The sequence below is a fragment of the Siphateles boraxobius genome, unplaced genomic scaffold (assembly GCF_051911475.1).
Source record: "Siphateles boraxobius isolate OS27281-9 unplaced genomic scaffold, OSU_SipBor_1 77, whole genome shotgun sequence".
NCBI classification, from domain to species: domain Eukaryota; kingdom Metazoa; phylum Chordata; class Actinopteri; order Cypriniformes; family Leuciscidae; genus Siphateles; species Siphateles boraxobius.
In genome coordinates this window covers 12047762-12064714 of record NW_027509205.1, presented here as the reverse complement: position 1 = coordinate 12064714, position 16953 = coordinate 12047762, and the positions used below count along the sequence as shown (strand labels likewise).

Below are 16953 nucleotides of genomic sequence, written 5' to 3'. Positions count from 1 at the left end.
AGGGGGAAAAAACAATGGACTGGGTGGGTGAAGGAAATCACATCATATCAAAATGAGATTAGAAACTAAAGAAAGAGCATTCAAAATCCACCCTTGATAAATAAAACCCTAGTACACCTTTTGACAATGAAATAAATTGATTTAAAAATTAATTAAGGAATGTGTCCTATGCGAGATACATTTTACACCGGCAAAAAAATTATTTCCTTTAGATATTTCTAAACATCCTTAATACAATAAAGTTGCTTAAGAAGCAAAATTATTTGTATATTCTTTGTAAAACAAATTTGCTAGCCAAACCCATTTGTTTGTGATGTAAAATATTTAGACTCTGTCCATTACTGGGTACAATAGCAGCATTTTAACACTATGTGCTGATTTGTTGCAGAAAAACGTACTGGGAAAGTATTCTGTGGGGGGTAGAAAGAAAGAGGGGAAAAAAGAAAGAGTCAAAGAGAGCACATTATCACACACAGTCAAAAGATCTCAAAATGCTTTGGGTCCCATATTAGGTAATGCATCTCCAGCAGAAAGCAAGTTAATGAGAAATATATTGACATGCTGGTGTTACTGTGGACCTGTAGCAAGAACAGAGTAACAGAGTCTGCTTACGGCTGTTACACTGTGTGCTAAAGCCTGGACATGAGATGAACTGAAGACAGAAGCTGTTTTATAAGACTTAAGTGTGAGAGAGAAATGTTCAGCTTTAGCTTTAAAGTCCTTTAAACCCATATGAAATAAAGATCAAAAATTAATATCTCAATGGTTTCCATTAGGCAGATTTCACCGATTTGTATCCTGCTGTAATCCCCTGTTGTAACTCCTCTAGACTTTCGGATAACATCTAAACAATGTCAGCAATGTTGCTTAAGAAAGATTAACATTTTTCTAACTCAATAAAGAGTCACTTTTCCTTTGGTAAAGAACTGGCAAGTTGTAATTGAATATATTTTATTTTTGGTGGCTGAAAAAGAAAAGCAAACTTAGAGCCCAAAGTCATTCCGCACTTGTGAAGAGATAGCTGTCTGTTTCGTAATGCAACTTGAATTTTGTTCTATTTTTGTCAAGATTTGCTCTTCTAAATGGTGGAAAGGGAGGCAGGAGCGCTGGGTGCGTCACAGCTTCTGTTTTAGGAAAAGTGACACTCTGCCTTTACAGACTCTTCAGAGCGCTGAGATAAGGAATTTAGGGGCTTTATCTGAAATGCCACAGTTTAATTTAAAGGGGTGAGGCACTTAGGATCTGGCACCGGCCTTTCAGTCTAGTGATAAATTTGCAAGAAAGTGGAAAAGATTGGAGCCCGGAGAGCAGATTAGTGGGATACAAATATAGAAGTGACATTGTAGCGGGTATTAGTCAGGTGCTCATCTGAGCGAGTGGCCGGCCTCTGATAGGCTGGAATGTATGGCTGCTGAACGATTGATTGGTGTGCCAGATTGATTGGGCCAGTGAAGCATTGGTCTTTTGTGTTTCCCTTAACTACTACCTGCCACCTCTCCGTTTCCTCCTTCTCCCGTCATTTTTTTCCTCCCTGATTCTCTCTCGCTCCACAACAGTTGGTGTGTGTTCATCTTGGCTGTTCTCCATGGCCTGTTTGATGTGGTTTCCAGAAGTCCTGATCTGAAGTCCCTGAACACACTTTTTGTCATCGCTAGACCTGCTGTCTTTTTAGCCTCCATTGACTCCTTTTAACCTCCTCCTGTCTCCCTCACATGTAAACAGCTGTTTGTCTCCCCATCCGCTCGCTGGAGATGATAACGCTCCCATTTTTCTCATAAGTCGCCTCAATGTTTCATTCTGGCGGACTGTGTTGATTTCAGTCGCTGTGTATTTGAGGAACACCACCTTTACTGACTTTCTGATGCATATTGCACACAAAACTGACAAGCATTCTGAAAATCGCTAGTTCCAATCTGAAGTCTTTATCCGACTTCAAGGTGTACCGGACTGACACAGTGAGCACTTTTGAGGAATAGCCAATCACTTGCTTAGCTGATGTTGGCCAGATTATTGACATCAAAACTTAAAAAAAATAAAGTTTTATTTTGAGGCACTAAAAAGTTAACTATGAATGAGATACACTAATGTTTAAATGTATGGGGTCAGTAAAGTTTTACTAAATATTTTTTAAAAATAAATGTCTTATACATTTTGTTTTTACCCATGCATTCCTACTATTGTGGGATAGTCCATTTCAGATTACTACACCCCAATGTAAAAAAACCAAAACCCTTATAACCCTTAAAGGTCCTCTAAGCGATTTTGGGTGACGTCATTTCTTGTTGGCGTTCGAAGTATTGCCAAACAAAACGGAGGCTAGCTCCACCCTCCCTCCTCCTCATCCCGTCCCCTCCCCCACCCTTCCGTGCTTCCTGAAACAGGCTTTTCCGATGTAAATTCAGGACTTCACGCGTTCATGCTCCTTTTCCCTCTTCTTTGCTATTTGTTCATCGGAACGTCATCTCTTTGGTCGTGTGTCGGCCAAATCAAAATTCAAGAGAATATAATTGTAACGTTAGTCGTTGTCGTTGTCTAGGACATCTCTCCTCTAGCTAACTTCCCTCTTCATGCTTCTCTCTCCTCCACTCCCCACACCCCCCTTCATGTGCACGCGCACTAAAAATGATTTGAAGATTTTATTTAGGACCACTAAATATCTGGCTATGAGAAACAAAAGTCCCTTTAATGTAGGGTATGCGGTGGACATTTTGGATATCCCCTTTGCAGTTTTTTTCTATGTAGGCAATAAATTGATGAATTTCTCTCCCTTAATGTCTCTGTGTTAAAGTGTTTGAAGCTTTTTTGTTGATGTTTTGGTACTCAACCTTTCCACGGTCAACTAAACTGATGGCTTTCTGCTACCGGATTGATTTTTGTTGTCAGTAGATATGGCTGTGCTCTGAAAATATGCGTAAGCTCAGCCAAATCTCTCACCAACGTCAACCGCTGCTGATTCTCAAAGTGCCACCGAGGGTTGTGTTACTTGTGGGCATTTTATCAAGCCTCCTCAGACATGCAACTCAGCACTACATTCCTCTCTGAAGAGCATGCCATATTTTCCATCCAGAGAGAGAGAAAGAGAGGGTACAGAGGGAAACAAATGGCCATAGACAGGCAGTGTTGATTCAGAGGGATGTTCGGAGAAGAGCCACTGACCCTACATGGGCACCTTTCCTGCGTATACCAGCACGTATAAGGTAAACCGATAGCCGGTTGAAATATCTCCCACTTACAATTAAGAGACAAAAGTGCGGACGGGACAGACATGGATTTTCTCACAAAGCTGACGAGGTTGTGCTTTGGAAATAAATAGTCTATGCCAGGCACATTCAGTAGGTGTTGAGTAGAACGTGGGTCACCCTTCCTAAGGCCTGTGTGTTTGTGAAGCAGGGATCATTGTAAACAGAAGGGGGTCCTGGTTCTTTATGGCTGTTCACTCATACACTTTTTGGAGTTCTAATATATGCTTCTGTTCACACTCAGTTCAGTTATGAACAAGAGTGACAACTGGATTCAACTCAAAAACTTCCTGAAATTAGAACTTGGGATTGGAATTATAAAATATTTTACAATTCCGGTTTCTTAACAGTTCCATTGACAATTATATTAGAAAAAATAAAAAAATAAAAAATTTGACAAATGATGAGATGATTTCAACAATTAATAATTGTATTTATGCAGACTTTTTAATGACTTTTCTCAATAATTTTAGTGGTGGCATAAATGCAATCCATCAAATGGCCATAACTATATTGAAAATATAGTATAGTTGCAAAAAAAGGTCTGCACTCTAAGAATACTTTATTTGTTACAAACTGGAGTGAAGAATATACAAACATTTCGGCTTTTTGCCTTCGTCAGTGTCAGTAACTATATTGAAACTATTCTAAAAATTAAAAAAATAAATAGTAACATGTCAATAGTCACTGTTTTTCCAACAGCTTTTCATCAGTTTTGATGGATGAACTTGTCTCATTTTGGGTAGTTCATTAAATAAGGTTGTGTCACTTTATAGTGTTATTGAAATATCTTTGATATTTACTTTGGTTATAGTTTAGTTTACTTAGAAAAGGAGTTTGACTTTGTTATTCTTTCTGTTGTATGAACAGGACCATTTTTGGGTCACACCTGTTAGTAAATACAGTTGTCAATCCCAAACGCTGACTGTGTGAACATAATCAAACATACACTGGGAGATGAACATCTATGGTGGTTTGCTGGTCTGAGCTGGTCTAGCTGATGTTCCAAATAGCATACCCTCAAAACATTTCTAAAACCAGCAAACTAGATCCACCTGACAAAGCTAGGATATCAGCAAACCAGATTTGTCTGGTTTAAGCTGTTTGTGGCAAGAAGAGCAGGGCCGAGAGCCGTGGGAACGGAGCCGCACCAGTCTCGAGTTCCTCCGAGGAGCCCTGGGAGGATAAAAGGACAACAGAGCACCAGGCCTGGACTTTATGTTGTTGTTAATGCGGCAGTCGTCCGTGAGGAGCTGCTGCTTTACTTTTGCCTTGTTCTTTATGTTTATGTTGTGATGGTTTTACATTGAACGTAAAGTTTTATGTTTTTCCGGTTCCCGCCTCATTCTTTCCTGAGCCTTTTAACTTCGCTACACTGTTTTTTTCTTTTTTTTTTTCTTTCAAGGATGATCTGAACTGGTTTAAGCAGTGATGGGGAATATGAAGTGATATGTAGGGTCCCTTTCCTGCCTGGAGGGGAAGACCCAAGAGTAGGATCTCACTTTCAGGGCCAAGCTAACATGAAACAGGGAGCAGACACTGCTGTCAGATCTCCCTCACCTCTTCCTGTCAGCCAGCGGCTACACGCGGTCAGGCTGCTGTGTGTGTTGGATGCTGTTTGCTTTTGTTCTCGGACACAAACAGACATGGGCACACAAATTTGTTTCCATGCGCTGAAGTGCACAATTCATATGTATCTTTTCTTTCTCTTACGTTCACTCACAGACAAACGCTCTTGGATAAGGGCATTGGGGACTCTATTTATTGAATATGGTATTTAGAATATTTAAGAATATGATATTACTCTTACTGTTTATGCAGTATGTAGCGAAGGGTCGAAGTTTAGCTGGTTTGCATGAGCCAGTAAGTCACTATATTATATATAGTATAAGAAGTATACTATCCGGATTAATCCGGGACATATTACTCACTGCCAGCTCACATTAACTAATGCAGGCTCTGAAAATATTTGCTACGTTTATCACAATATTTGGCAAGATGAGATTATATGCACCCTTAAAGGCTCAATTTAGATAAATCAAACTGGCATTTCCTCTCTTTCGAGTCTTTTCTGCATCTTGCTGTATTTGCTGACATGCAAACAACTAAACAGCCTGAAAAAGTATCTTAGAATTATACTTTATTTTTAACTCCGGGGCCAGCAGGGAGGCATTTAACCCTGATTACTTTATAGGGCAACTCTGCTTATTGGATGCTTGGATTTTGCAAATTTATTTAAACGCATAAGGCCTTATAAAACAAATAACAGTCAGCTGCATTGATGCATTATCTAATTGATTAACAAGATGCACATCTGATATGATTATGGAGCCAGATAGAGAGAATAAACATCCTTAAAGCACATTAAGTAGCATCATTTCTTTATTTTTTATTATTTACCAATTACAAATGTGGTGAGCTGATACAGTATTTTTGATTTACATGCTTTGTTTAAAAATAGATGTGTAAAAAAGATGCAAGGACTTGAGGTGTTATTGGCTCTTGTCACAGTGATCTGAGCGCCGTCACAGTTTAGCTCCCCTTGAACTGGGCTAATACTTGTCTATTCCGATTAGGATTAGTATGTGTCGCACTGACTCAGGCAGAGTCAGGAAGGGCTTATAATCTAATAAATCTAGATAAAAAACACAGAGATTGGTTTACTGAGGAGAAGGATTTAGCGCTGACCATCTCGGAGTGACACAGGGATTAGCCAGGCTTTCTGTGCTGCTCTCTACAGGCAGGGGGCGTGGAAAGAGACACAGCGAGATGACCAGGGCTTTATATTGCAGAATAGACAGTGAGTTTAACTGCTAGTGACAAGGTCAGGGTAAGGCTTGTACAAAAAGGCTTTGTTCTATAGGCAGATTAAAAGGCTCTTCCCCAGTTTTTATACTTTTGGATCTTGTAGGACATGTTATGTGTTAATCCAGACAGGAAAGCGCTGCTGGTGGGAGGGTAGAGGGGCCTGTGGGGAATAGAGGATTTTTGACTGTATAAATTAATTATGAATCAACTTTTTTGAATATGTGGAATATGTGGAATATGCACTTTTTGGATTGAACTGTGTTTGATATTCTTGTTGAGTGCTCCATGTATTTCCTTTCCTTCCTCTGACTGTTTTTATGTGAACGCTTCCATATTTGTGTCTGTTGGCTGTGTGTAGCCGTGGCAACAGGCCAGGCCCGGGCACGTTACAGGACTCCTTTTTAACTTGAGTTTGACTATACTGTTTGTTTTGATCATTTATTATTTGAAATGGTAGTTCAAATAATATTGAATGGTGTCCTGTCTCATATAATCATAGAGGTGAAGAGTACTACACACACACACACACACACACACACACACACACACACACACACACACACACACACACACACACACACACACACACACACACACACACACACACACACACACACACACACACACACACACACACACAGCTTTTAGCTTCATATATTGTAATTGTAACTATTTTTTGTAACTGTGACTTTATATGTCATAATTAAGCCTCTTTAATTGCAACTTTGTATCTCACAGTTTGGATTTTTTCTTGCATTTGTGGCTTTTTATCACGTAATGTTTGTTTGCTTTAAACTTTATCTTACAGTTGCATGTTTTTTTAATTCATATGAGAGACATTACAATGACTTGAACAGTAGTTAAAAGAAAAGGCTGTGCAATACTTTTAAAAAAATGCACTTTTTAATATGATTTAAGCTAAAGAAGAGTCATTGTTGATTTGATATGTTATTGTGAATAGGTTCTGTACTGTCATGACTAGAAAACAGCTTCCTAGTGACGTTGCCAAGATGTTCGCAGAGTGAGACTTTGATACTTGTCACTTTATCTCGATAACCTTTCTATTATCTGATATATTTGTTGGATACATTATTTTATGGGTGACAAATACATTGTATGAATAGGGTGTTTCTAAAATGGATCCGATTGTTGTCATTATCAAGTCCAAGAGTCCTGTTGAATCAGCCATCAAAACATAGATCAAAAAATACAAAATACTCAGTCCACCTTTAAACCACTGAAAAACGCTGTGCTGGTGTTTTAAACTGTGACCTGACATTCTGATGTTTGTATTTATTAACAATTCAAAGAGTTGCTCACTATCTTAAGCAGAAGACTTTCAAAGGCAAAAGAGCACAGCCCCACCAAAACGCTTATCCTCTTTCCTTGGGAGACAGTTAGCAATATCATCTGGCAATTAAGAAGAAAACGAGAGAGAAATGGAAAAGCCAATTACCTCTCAGAGTTCGCTAAAGGCCATTTAAACAGTGTGCCCATGACATAATAATGTTTATTGTAAATATTATAGTCAGAGCCGGAGTGAGCCTGGCGTGAGAGGGAGTGAAAAAAATGGCATCAGTCTGAGACAGAGAATAATTTATTAAGATCTGAGATGCGCCAATTATGTGGAAAGGACCAAAAAGAAAAAAAAAAAATCTAACTCTCCAGGAACCGCATACATGATTGCAATCTTGATTAAATCCCCCTGGATCTAATGAGTTGATTTTCTGCTGTTAATATTGCATTGGCTGATGATGGATTCGTTAAGATAATGGAACGGAGCTAAAATATAAATGACTCCCTGTCAAGGAGCAGATTTTTGTCATTTTGCGCCTGACACCTCCACCGTGGGGATTTGCTAAGGCTCTTTTTTGAGCCCAGATTGGCCAGATCTGGAATACTAATTTTCTCCTGCCAAGACTCATGATGCCAAAGCATACCCCCTCCCACACGCTTGGTAAATATCCCCTTTTTCATCCGAATAAAGGCAGCTAGGATGAAACATTGCACGTGCATATCTGTTTCACACCAGCTAATAAAGACCATTTACAATCCAAGATGTTTTCAAGGTAAACAACATTTTCATCCCCCCCACCACCACCTTTTGTTGTTTTTCATATCGTAATGATCCACAAAATAAATGTGTGAGTGGATGAAAGCCATTGGGTGCTGATGAACTGGTTGTATTGACTTGTTTCTGGAGATGAATAAATGTTGCAGCCCGACTCAGACCTGGGCTGCTGGATCCGCCTCACTTCATATTAAATGGCCTGTCACTTAGGCCAACAAGATACATGAAATGTTCTCCATGTAGCATATTGATCTCTCGCTTTTCTCGCCTCAAACAAGCAGGTTATACAGATGTGTAGATGAAAGTTAATGCAAAAAGCATTTCTCTGACCAAGACTGGGAATTAGTGGGGATTATGCACTGGCATTGATAGCGGTAACGCTGAGAATATGAACTGGAGTGAAGGTGGGTAGTTATGGTAACATGGCTAATCAAATGTACCAGCGAGGTTCTCGATGGAAATGAAAAAAGTTCAGTAACGGGATGATGTATGAACTCTCAGGGCGTAAGTATAACAAATTACTCTCGTTGAGATTAAGAAGCGTATTGAAGTCAACATGAAAAGCAGTTCGTAAGTAACCCCTTTTCCCACTTACTGTACGTATTTCCTTGTGAAACAGGATATTTTAGCAATCTATTTTATCTATTTGTTGCGTGTGGTTGGAGGGCGAGGGATTTGAGATCGTCAGCCCCTGCTGGTGTATTCATGAACTGCACCATCTGCTTCGAAAATCATCTTTCTTTCTTTCTTTCTTTCTTTCTTTATTTTACCAGTCTCCTAGATTCTTTATTCTGAAAATAATGTAATGTAATAAATGATGACCAATAAAGGCCAGGAGCATGTTTTTAGAAAATAAATGGGGTCAGTTATGATTTCATGTCAGCTACGAGATGAGTTCACTTCCCAAACGTCTTTGGGATCTCCTGATCGTCTTAATCGTAATTGTGGTCGGTTTTCATGCTCTCGCTGACCTCGACTCCCTCTCCCGACCCCCTTCTCTTTTTTTCATATTACCGGGGAAACAGTGTGATAGAAGCTCACCCCCGGCCCTTTCTTCCATGTGTCACTTTTTTTGTCTCGTTACATGGTTTTGCTAAAAAGTTCTTTAATCAATCAAGTACGAGGCAGAAAATAGGCTTTGTCACGGCCGGGCCCGGGGTCGTGTGATGCTCGCTTTGCTCAGTGACAGCTCCTCAAAAGGCCCAGAAAGGAATATTTTGCGGGGAAAATAGTGGTTTCCATGGTGCCGGCACTTGTTGCACATCGCTCACCATTCTTTGCTCCCACGTGAGCAGCGGATTTCAAAGAGATGGACGACAAAAATTAGGGCAGGAGGGCAGGGTGGGGTGCAGAGGTAGCTGCCCCTCGGCCCAGTGTCCTCCTCTCCAGCAGGCAGCGGAGAATAGCACCGAGGAGTGACAGCAAAAAGGGGGGCCTTCTCGCCTCTGTCAGCTCCGCATAAGCAGCGCTATTAAGTAAATGTTCGATTTTTCATTGTGCCACAGCCGTTGAATAGAGACTCAGAGGGGAGTACGTAAAGAATGAAAAGGTCTGAGCCAGGGAGGAAAGGCTGCTCGCTTTAATGGCTCCCAAAGTATGTCATCTGAATCATGTAATTAGCGATTAGCTTTTATTTGGGCCGAGCCTGTGTCCACCAGAAAGGGTTACCGAGTTTCTAATTTTATAAGTTACAAACACAGCCAGGAAATGGAAACAATGGATCGGCCGTAAATCCTAACTAAGAGGACATAGGATTGTTATCTCAAGCTGTTTTGTATGCTACTTTGAATGTGTCTGTTCCTGTTTTTAATTATTAAACCTACAGGTCCTCTGTGGATTTGCTGGGAGCAGCTAACTTCGCTTTCAGGATAGGAAGCTGTCATGTAAGAGTTTTGTCATGCACACAGGCTCTGGGGGTTTGAAGAAAATCAAGTTCTATGGAAGAAAAAAAAAATCTTTAATGAATGTTTTCTTTAAGGTGTGAGAAGCACATTAATAGAACTTGCTCTCCTGGTTTGTGCTTAGAAGTATATTTCATGCCTGATTTGACCTGAGCTCGATCTTATTGCGAGACTGCTTTCACCTTTCAGAGCTTTTCTGTTTGTGAAATTACTTAATAAGGTCAAGTTTTTTTGTGTGTTCGTGTCTGGGCTACTTTAAAAAATTTGCAATAATTTCCATAGAATCATCACCAGGCAAATAACAAACAAGGTTACTGCTACCCTTCAGCTCTACATGTCATCTACATGACCGTTTTTGTGTTTCTAGCGCTGAGAGAAGTGCGGCGCTCATCTCTTTCTGTTGGTTTAACAGGTGGCGCGCCTCTTGTGCGGGTTTGTTAAAAAGTACACTCCTCTCTTGATTGAGTTACTTAACTAATAAGACTAACCCACAGCGGATAACTGTGACGCCGACCGAAAGGTAGCATCTAAATGTCATGTTTTCATGTCAACTGTCCGCTGCATAATTTCCCCGCCAAACGATGCCTAGTCGAATGTGTCGAGCTAGTTTGTCTTTGAGATCCTCGGCAATCTGCTGTCAGTCTTCAGTAAAGGTTAAGGGGGTGCTGGGATATCTTCCTTGATGGCGTTTTATCATGCGAAGCATGCCCTGTTTCCTGATGAATATATTAAAATTATTACTGTGCAAACAGACTTTCTAATTACTGACCTGCTTGCCATTGTACTCTGCGTTCTTTCTTCATGTTTTTTCGCCTCTCTCTCTCCCTTCCTCGCTCTCTCTCTTTCTTCATGCCTTGTTTATTTATCTGCACCAGTGAATACAGAATAGTCAGAGCAATGTCATTTCCATCCACATGAAAATGATTTTGAAAATGCCAATCTTGCCTATTATACAGTGTAATTACAAGTCTGTTTTTTTATCGTATCTTTAACCAATGGGGAGACCCTTGAGAGGGTAAATATCTCATCTATGCTCTGTTTCAAACCCTAGCGAGCTGCCTACGGAGGCGGCATTGTGAGAGGTTGCAAAGGGTAGGTAACTTAATTATGGTGTCTTGTTTTAGCCAAATATTAAGGCAGCATCAAGTATCATTTGTAGAAAAGGCAATCTCAGAATGCGCTTCGATGAGCTCTGTGGAAAAATACATTTAAAATTGTGGACAAAGTGAGAAAAATGTTGATATAAATGAACTTATTTAGTTAAATAGTGAAAAGTGTCCAATGTTTGTGTTCGGAATTGGACAGAATGATAGGACCAAACATGTATTATATCAAATATTACATAACTGCACCCGAATGGGGTATAGGTGTGTCTCTTATATTTCCAAGAATGAGGAATACCACACTTTTCGTGTGTGAGAAAGAAAAAAAAAACTTGGCAAACGTATCAACGGATCATTATAAATCCGAAACATGCACTTGATTAGCCTTTCTATTATGTTTGTGTTCTCATCGCATTGGTGAAAAATGTGAAATATGGGGAGGTTGAAAAACAGTCACATTCCTTGCCTTTTCAGGCCGGCTTTTGTTCTGTTTCCTTCTCAGCAGGTTTCTTGAGATCCAAAGGCATAAAATGCAAAGTTTTCTTTTCTGTCTATTATAACGTACACCCTGTCATTGGCTGTCATATGACGTGAGCTGCCGTGTGTGCCGCTCTAAACGTGTTATTAAAGTCACCTATTTACCGGCACATTCCGCCCGCGCCACTTCATGCAAAAGGGCAAGCCTGTTGTTTACTCTGCGGCGGAGATGTTGCACAGGGGTTTGATCTGGGGAGTTGGTAGGAGCGGCAATTTAAAGAGAGGACACTGCAGCTCCCAACAAAAACAATTAAAGGAAAATGAAAGGCAGCCCCTACGGGTTAAAAATAGAAAATTAGCAACATGGATGCTGGAATGCACGGCTCCCCCTCATCCCAAACTTACGGGCCTGCATTGTTATGTACGATCAGATCTGCCAGTTCCTCCTCTAAGCTCCTTGTCACATTTTGACTTAATGAAGTGCAACTTAGAAGGGAATTGGGTTCATCATGCTAGTCGCACGATGCTCCCTTGTTGTAGCAAACAGGGGCGGCGTGGGACCAGAGCGCTACAGCGCGAGTCGTTATCATTCCGGTCAGTCTGTTTAACACAAAATTAAACAAAGAACTAATTAGTGCTTCATGAATTAATAACTGCACTGTTGCCGAGTAGAAGTTAGGTTGCTGAGGGGAGATATAAAATAAGTAGGAAGATCAGGTTAGAATTATTATTACTTTTTCGGTTGCTCATGCTCTCAAGGTTAGAAAACTTTACCAGTTGCCACAGTCTCTAATTTGGGTGTTTGTTTTTCTATGTGTGTGTGTATATTAACTTTTTCATCCCATGATAGCTGAACTGTTGGCTGGGCTTAAAGACCGCATGACATTGCTAGATTGCACGTTAACATATCCATATTGAAACATGAAGTTTGGGCGGGCCTTATCAATGTCATTCCAATAGTTACGTCACTCTGACTCAACAATAAACCACGATATGCTACTTGTTAGTTGGTTGCAGATGGTATTCAGGGGCGGAGTTTTCTTATTAAAAAGCATTCGATTGGACATAAATCTGTGTAGTGCAGGATGGGTCCGTTTGGGTTCTATTTTGGGGGTTTTCCCAGAAGAGAAAGACTGTAAATTTTAAATAGACTAAATGCCACAAAACTGTTTTATCTCTGTGACGAAAAAGCTCAATATACTGTATTAAATTGATGTTTCACATGAAAAAATGCCAGATTAACAGATTAGGCTTGTTAAAGGTGAAGTGAGTCATTTTCTTCAGTATTAAAATACTTTATCGTACCCTTTTGCATAATGCAGAGACAACTATAAATAGGTTGATTTCTGCAACAACAACAACAAAAAATCTACACTAGCTATAAAAACATTGCTTTGTTTGTTTGAGCATCCCAACCAGTCAACATGGCATCACTGGTTCAACCAATCACATGAGTTTGAGGCAGATCTATCGGTATGTTTGACCATGGCAGACAGGGAAAGTGTTTCCCTGTTTGAAACAATAATTATTTAATTAAAGCTAATTTAAAAGTTCCAAATGGTGTTGCTAGTGGCACAAGAATGACACATCACTTCTAAATAAACAATAAAGTGATACAGTTATGTTACACAGTTCAAATTCATTACACTTCAGTGTCTGAAGTTGGAATAACTAAGAATTACTCTGCTGTGTGCTCATCTTATGGCGTTAAACAATACTTATCTCTTTCTCATCCATGCTCAGTTAGGCTCTGCTGTTCAAACCACATATATCACCAGACATCTCATCATGGATGTTTGCTTACAGAGGAATCAGAAGAAAGTGGTCACAGTTGGCTTGGCTTTACTGCCCACTGTAATATGAGTGTTGTGCTGGCCTTGGTTAATGCACGCCGGCCAAGGTCATAGTGGCTAATAAAATCCTCCCTCAATCAGATTTTAGGATTACTGTTTCTAAGTAAATTATCATCGGCAAGCCGCGTTAGAATATTTGTGAAAAACTGGCTAACTGATGGCACACCTGCTCTCCTGGGCTGAGATGAGTAATGTAATGGGGGTTTCTAGTGGGGTCTGTCACCTGTCAGTCCCCACCAACTGCGACACCATACAGTAGCATTCTGTGTGTACGCAATGGGTCACGACGGGGGCCGTTTGAGAGCCTTTTGTTCAGTCAGCACTGAGTTTCTGCACCCAGAATGCTAAGGGGAACAACATATCTTCACATTTAGACAACTCAGCCAATAAACGCTCAGTGTGGATATGGGGGTATTAATGGAGTGTTTTATGTAATGCCTGATAAATAGATGTTTGGATTCTATTTACTCTAAAGTGTTTTTTCTCTCTGTCTTGCAGATGAAGTAAGCCTGTGAGCGGAGTGACTTTTTCCATCAGAGAGAGAGAGAGAGAGAGAGGTAAGGGAAGCATGCATGAAGGTTCATGTTTAATCGTGTGGACCCCCCCCCCCCCCCCCCAAAACATAAAATATACACAGATGATTCATGTTTTTATTTATTCTAAGATTTATAGGAGCAGTTTTTTTCCCTACAGGTTAAAAGGGATATTTTACCCAAAAATGTTAACAATTTGTGCATTCTGTCACATAAACATTGCTGCTTGCTTTACTTTGACAACACTGATATGTATATACATTTTGGAATATAGTGTACAGAGTTCTATGGACTTACTTTTTTTGTCCTCATTCATTTTTGGGAAAAAAATTGACTCTTTTTTCAAACTGATGTTTCAGTTTTCTGACTGATGTTTCAGTGATCCAGTTTCAGAGGTTATAAGATCACTGGAAAGAAAGATTATCACTAATAATAATAATAATACATGTAGCCTAGTATATGAATAATATTGACTAATATACTAATTCAACTATATTTATATTGTGATTTGCATACTTTGGAAACTTGAAAGCTCCCCATTTACACAGCTCTTGTATCTCACAGAAGAAAGAAAGTCATACAGCTAGTGATTAAATGATGGCAAAATGTTTATTTTTCTTCTATGGGTTTCAAGGCGATGCTGTAATTTATCTAACTAACTTGCTTCAAATTTGCAGTGTTTGTTAAATGTGAATGCAGCTTAGCATGCGGTTTTCCATTATCATCATATTTACTGCTTGACAGCTGCCATCTCAGTAAGCATAAGATGCCACGCATGATTAATACAGCTCATGGAAGTTTACGGACAAAGTTAAGAGCATAAGAATTTGCTCCCCTGGATGAATGACAATGTTTTCCATGGCTTTGCCCGTGGCTCCTGAGTCAGCAGCAATCTCAGCAGAGAGGAGTGATGTTGTGTGTTGTCTTGTGTCAGTCTCGGGGTCATCGTCATGTCCAGGGGGTTCTGGCCTGACCATGATACGCGGCTCAGAGAAACCAACACCCCTTTGTCCTGCCAGTGTCTTTCAGTGCAGGGCGAAATACACACTTGCAGCATAAATCACGGACAAACTATGTCTAAACAATGTCTCTGCAGCCACCGGCAGTCATGCATGGCTGGGCAGGGAATGGAGAGAGAACAACACAGATCATGCTCTTTGTGTCAGGCGATATGTGGATGAGATGTTCTCCAATTCAGGCATCTTTGTTCTTCAGAGCCTTTTTAAATCTCATTTTTTTCCTTAGATAACAGTGTTTTGGCTTTGCTGTCAGGTAGGGGTGGGCGGTAAGAAACACAGTAAAGGTGTATATCGCAATTTTTATTATTTAACAATTTCTATTATTTAACTATTTATACATTTTGAATGAAATATTTTAGTAAATGAAATTTAATAAATGAAAATTAGTTAATTATTTTAATAAAATAAATTGCAATTAAACCACAGTGTTTTTTGTATTACATAACCATGTCTTCATCTAATTAGATTTTTTTACTTGTTGATGGATGCAAACCAAGTTATACAATTATTTTTAGTTATATTTGTCATACAAATATATATTTTTTATATCTTCAGTTAAAAATATTTATATATGTAACACTTACAATGAAATACGTTAAACAGTAATACGTTACAAAAATGACTGGAAGTGCCATGTTTGAAGCGATATACTAGTTATACTAGTAAGTCAACATTAAATCACTCTCGTTATAATCAACAAGCTGCCTACACTGGAAACTCCCGCAGCATTTTGAGCCGTAAATTTAAACAGTCAATGAAAATCTCTATCGATTGACGCATTACTTCCTTTGCATGGTATAAACTGTCATACCCAGGCCTGCTATCAAGTTAAAGCAATGTTTTTCTGTGTCTCGGCCTAATAAGCCAGATGCTTTAGGAGTCCCTCTTCGCATTCAGACCTAGGACAGTGTGCCAAGCCATGACCCAATTCTCTCCTCATTGCAAACTGAATGGCTGGAGTATAGTTAGCTTAATTGGGTTTTGATATATTTAATTCAGCTAATCAGCCAAACTGGCTCCAACATGGGGCCTTGCATGCCTTTTCCCTTCCCGAAAAGCTCCCAGAGACCAGGCGGTTGCAGCGCAGAAGCCTCCCAGAATGGATTCCCTCTCAAACAGTGGGAAGAAAATTAAACTGCCAAATTTGTTTTTGTTGGTTCAGGCCTTCTGCAGGGAGTTGGAAGGCTTTTAATTGCACTTGCTGTGAAGAATTGGATGAGCTGTTTTTAAGACAACAAAAAGCAGGCTCCCTCTCGCTAGACGCCGAACTGGGCGGTTTTCAGAGATCACTTGGGTCAAATGTAGTGCAAAGACAGATTGCGGAGACCATTCTCTCTTATTTAAGAAATTACAGACATTGATATATTAAACCCTCTTTTATATGTCTAAAGAGAGCTTGTATCTGCTGAGTTAGCAACTTAAATTGTCACACTTACTTTTGTTCCTTTGGTATATCAGTCCAAACTGGTATAACAAAAAAGCCATCACCTCTTTTGTATGCCCTCCCCTATTTACTTTTTCTCATTTTCCTCTCAATTTTTTTGGCCTTTGAATTTTTTTCCAGTGTGTCAAAACAAGAAGAGGCTACATGGAAACGGCAGCCCTGTGTAAATATTTATGATGTAACATCTCCATGTGAATAGACTTTCCCTCTAGCCCATCCATCAAATCCGCCACCTCCTCAAATCGCCCCCTCACCCCCCCCCCCACCCCCCCCAACACCCGGCCGCCACTTAGGCCGCAGGAAGCCAAGACAGGAGCATTGCGTTCCCCTCGCGCTCAAAGTAATTGTTTTTCTTTTAAACAGGGGCCTCCAGGCCACCACATCTTTTGAGACTGTGGTCTCTTGCCTTTCATAAGTCCTGAAACTTCAAAGCCTATTGAGCTTTTTGTCTCATTGGAACGTCCACTGGCCCCCAAAATGGTGCGACAGGGAAATGTGATGTAGG

General features: G+C 39.9%; 1 protein-coding gene across 3 annotated transcripts in view; it reads left to right on the top strand.

Moving 5' to 3' along the window:
• Window positions 1-16953, top strand: part of casz1 (castor zinc finger 1) — a 196886-nt gene that overhangs the window by 82028 nt on the left and 97905 nt on the right. For 2 of the 3 annotated variants that reach the window (XM_077218159.1, XM_077218154.1), the window contains exon 4: window positions 13951-14009. Coding sequence is in view for 1 of the 3 variants with exons in the window: in XM_077218158.1 (XP_077074273.1) it covers window positions 14021-14030 (10 nt within the window). In the remaining 2 variants the exon portion in view is untranslated. Of the gene's footprint in view, window positions 1-13950; window positions 14031-16953 lie in introns of all 3 variants that reach the window. The other variant, XM_077218158.1, reaches the window with a different exon arrangement.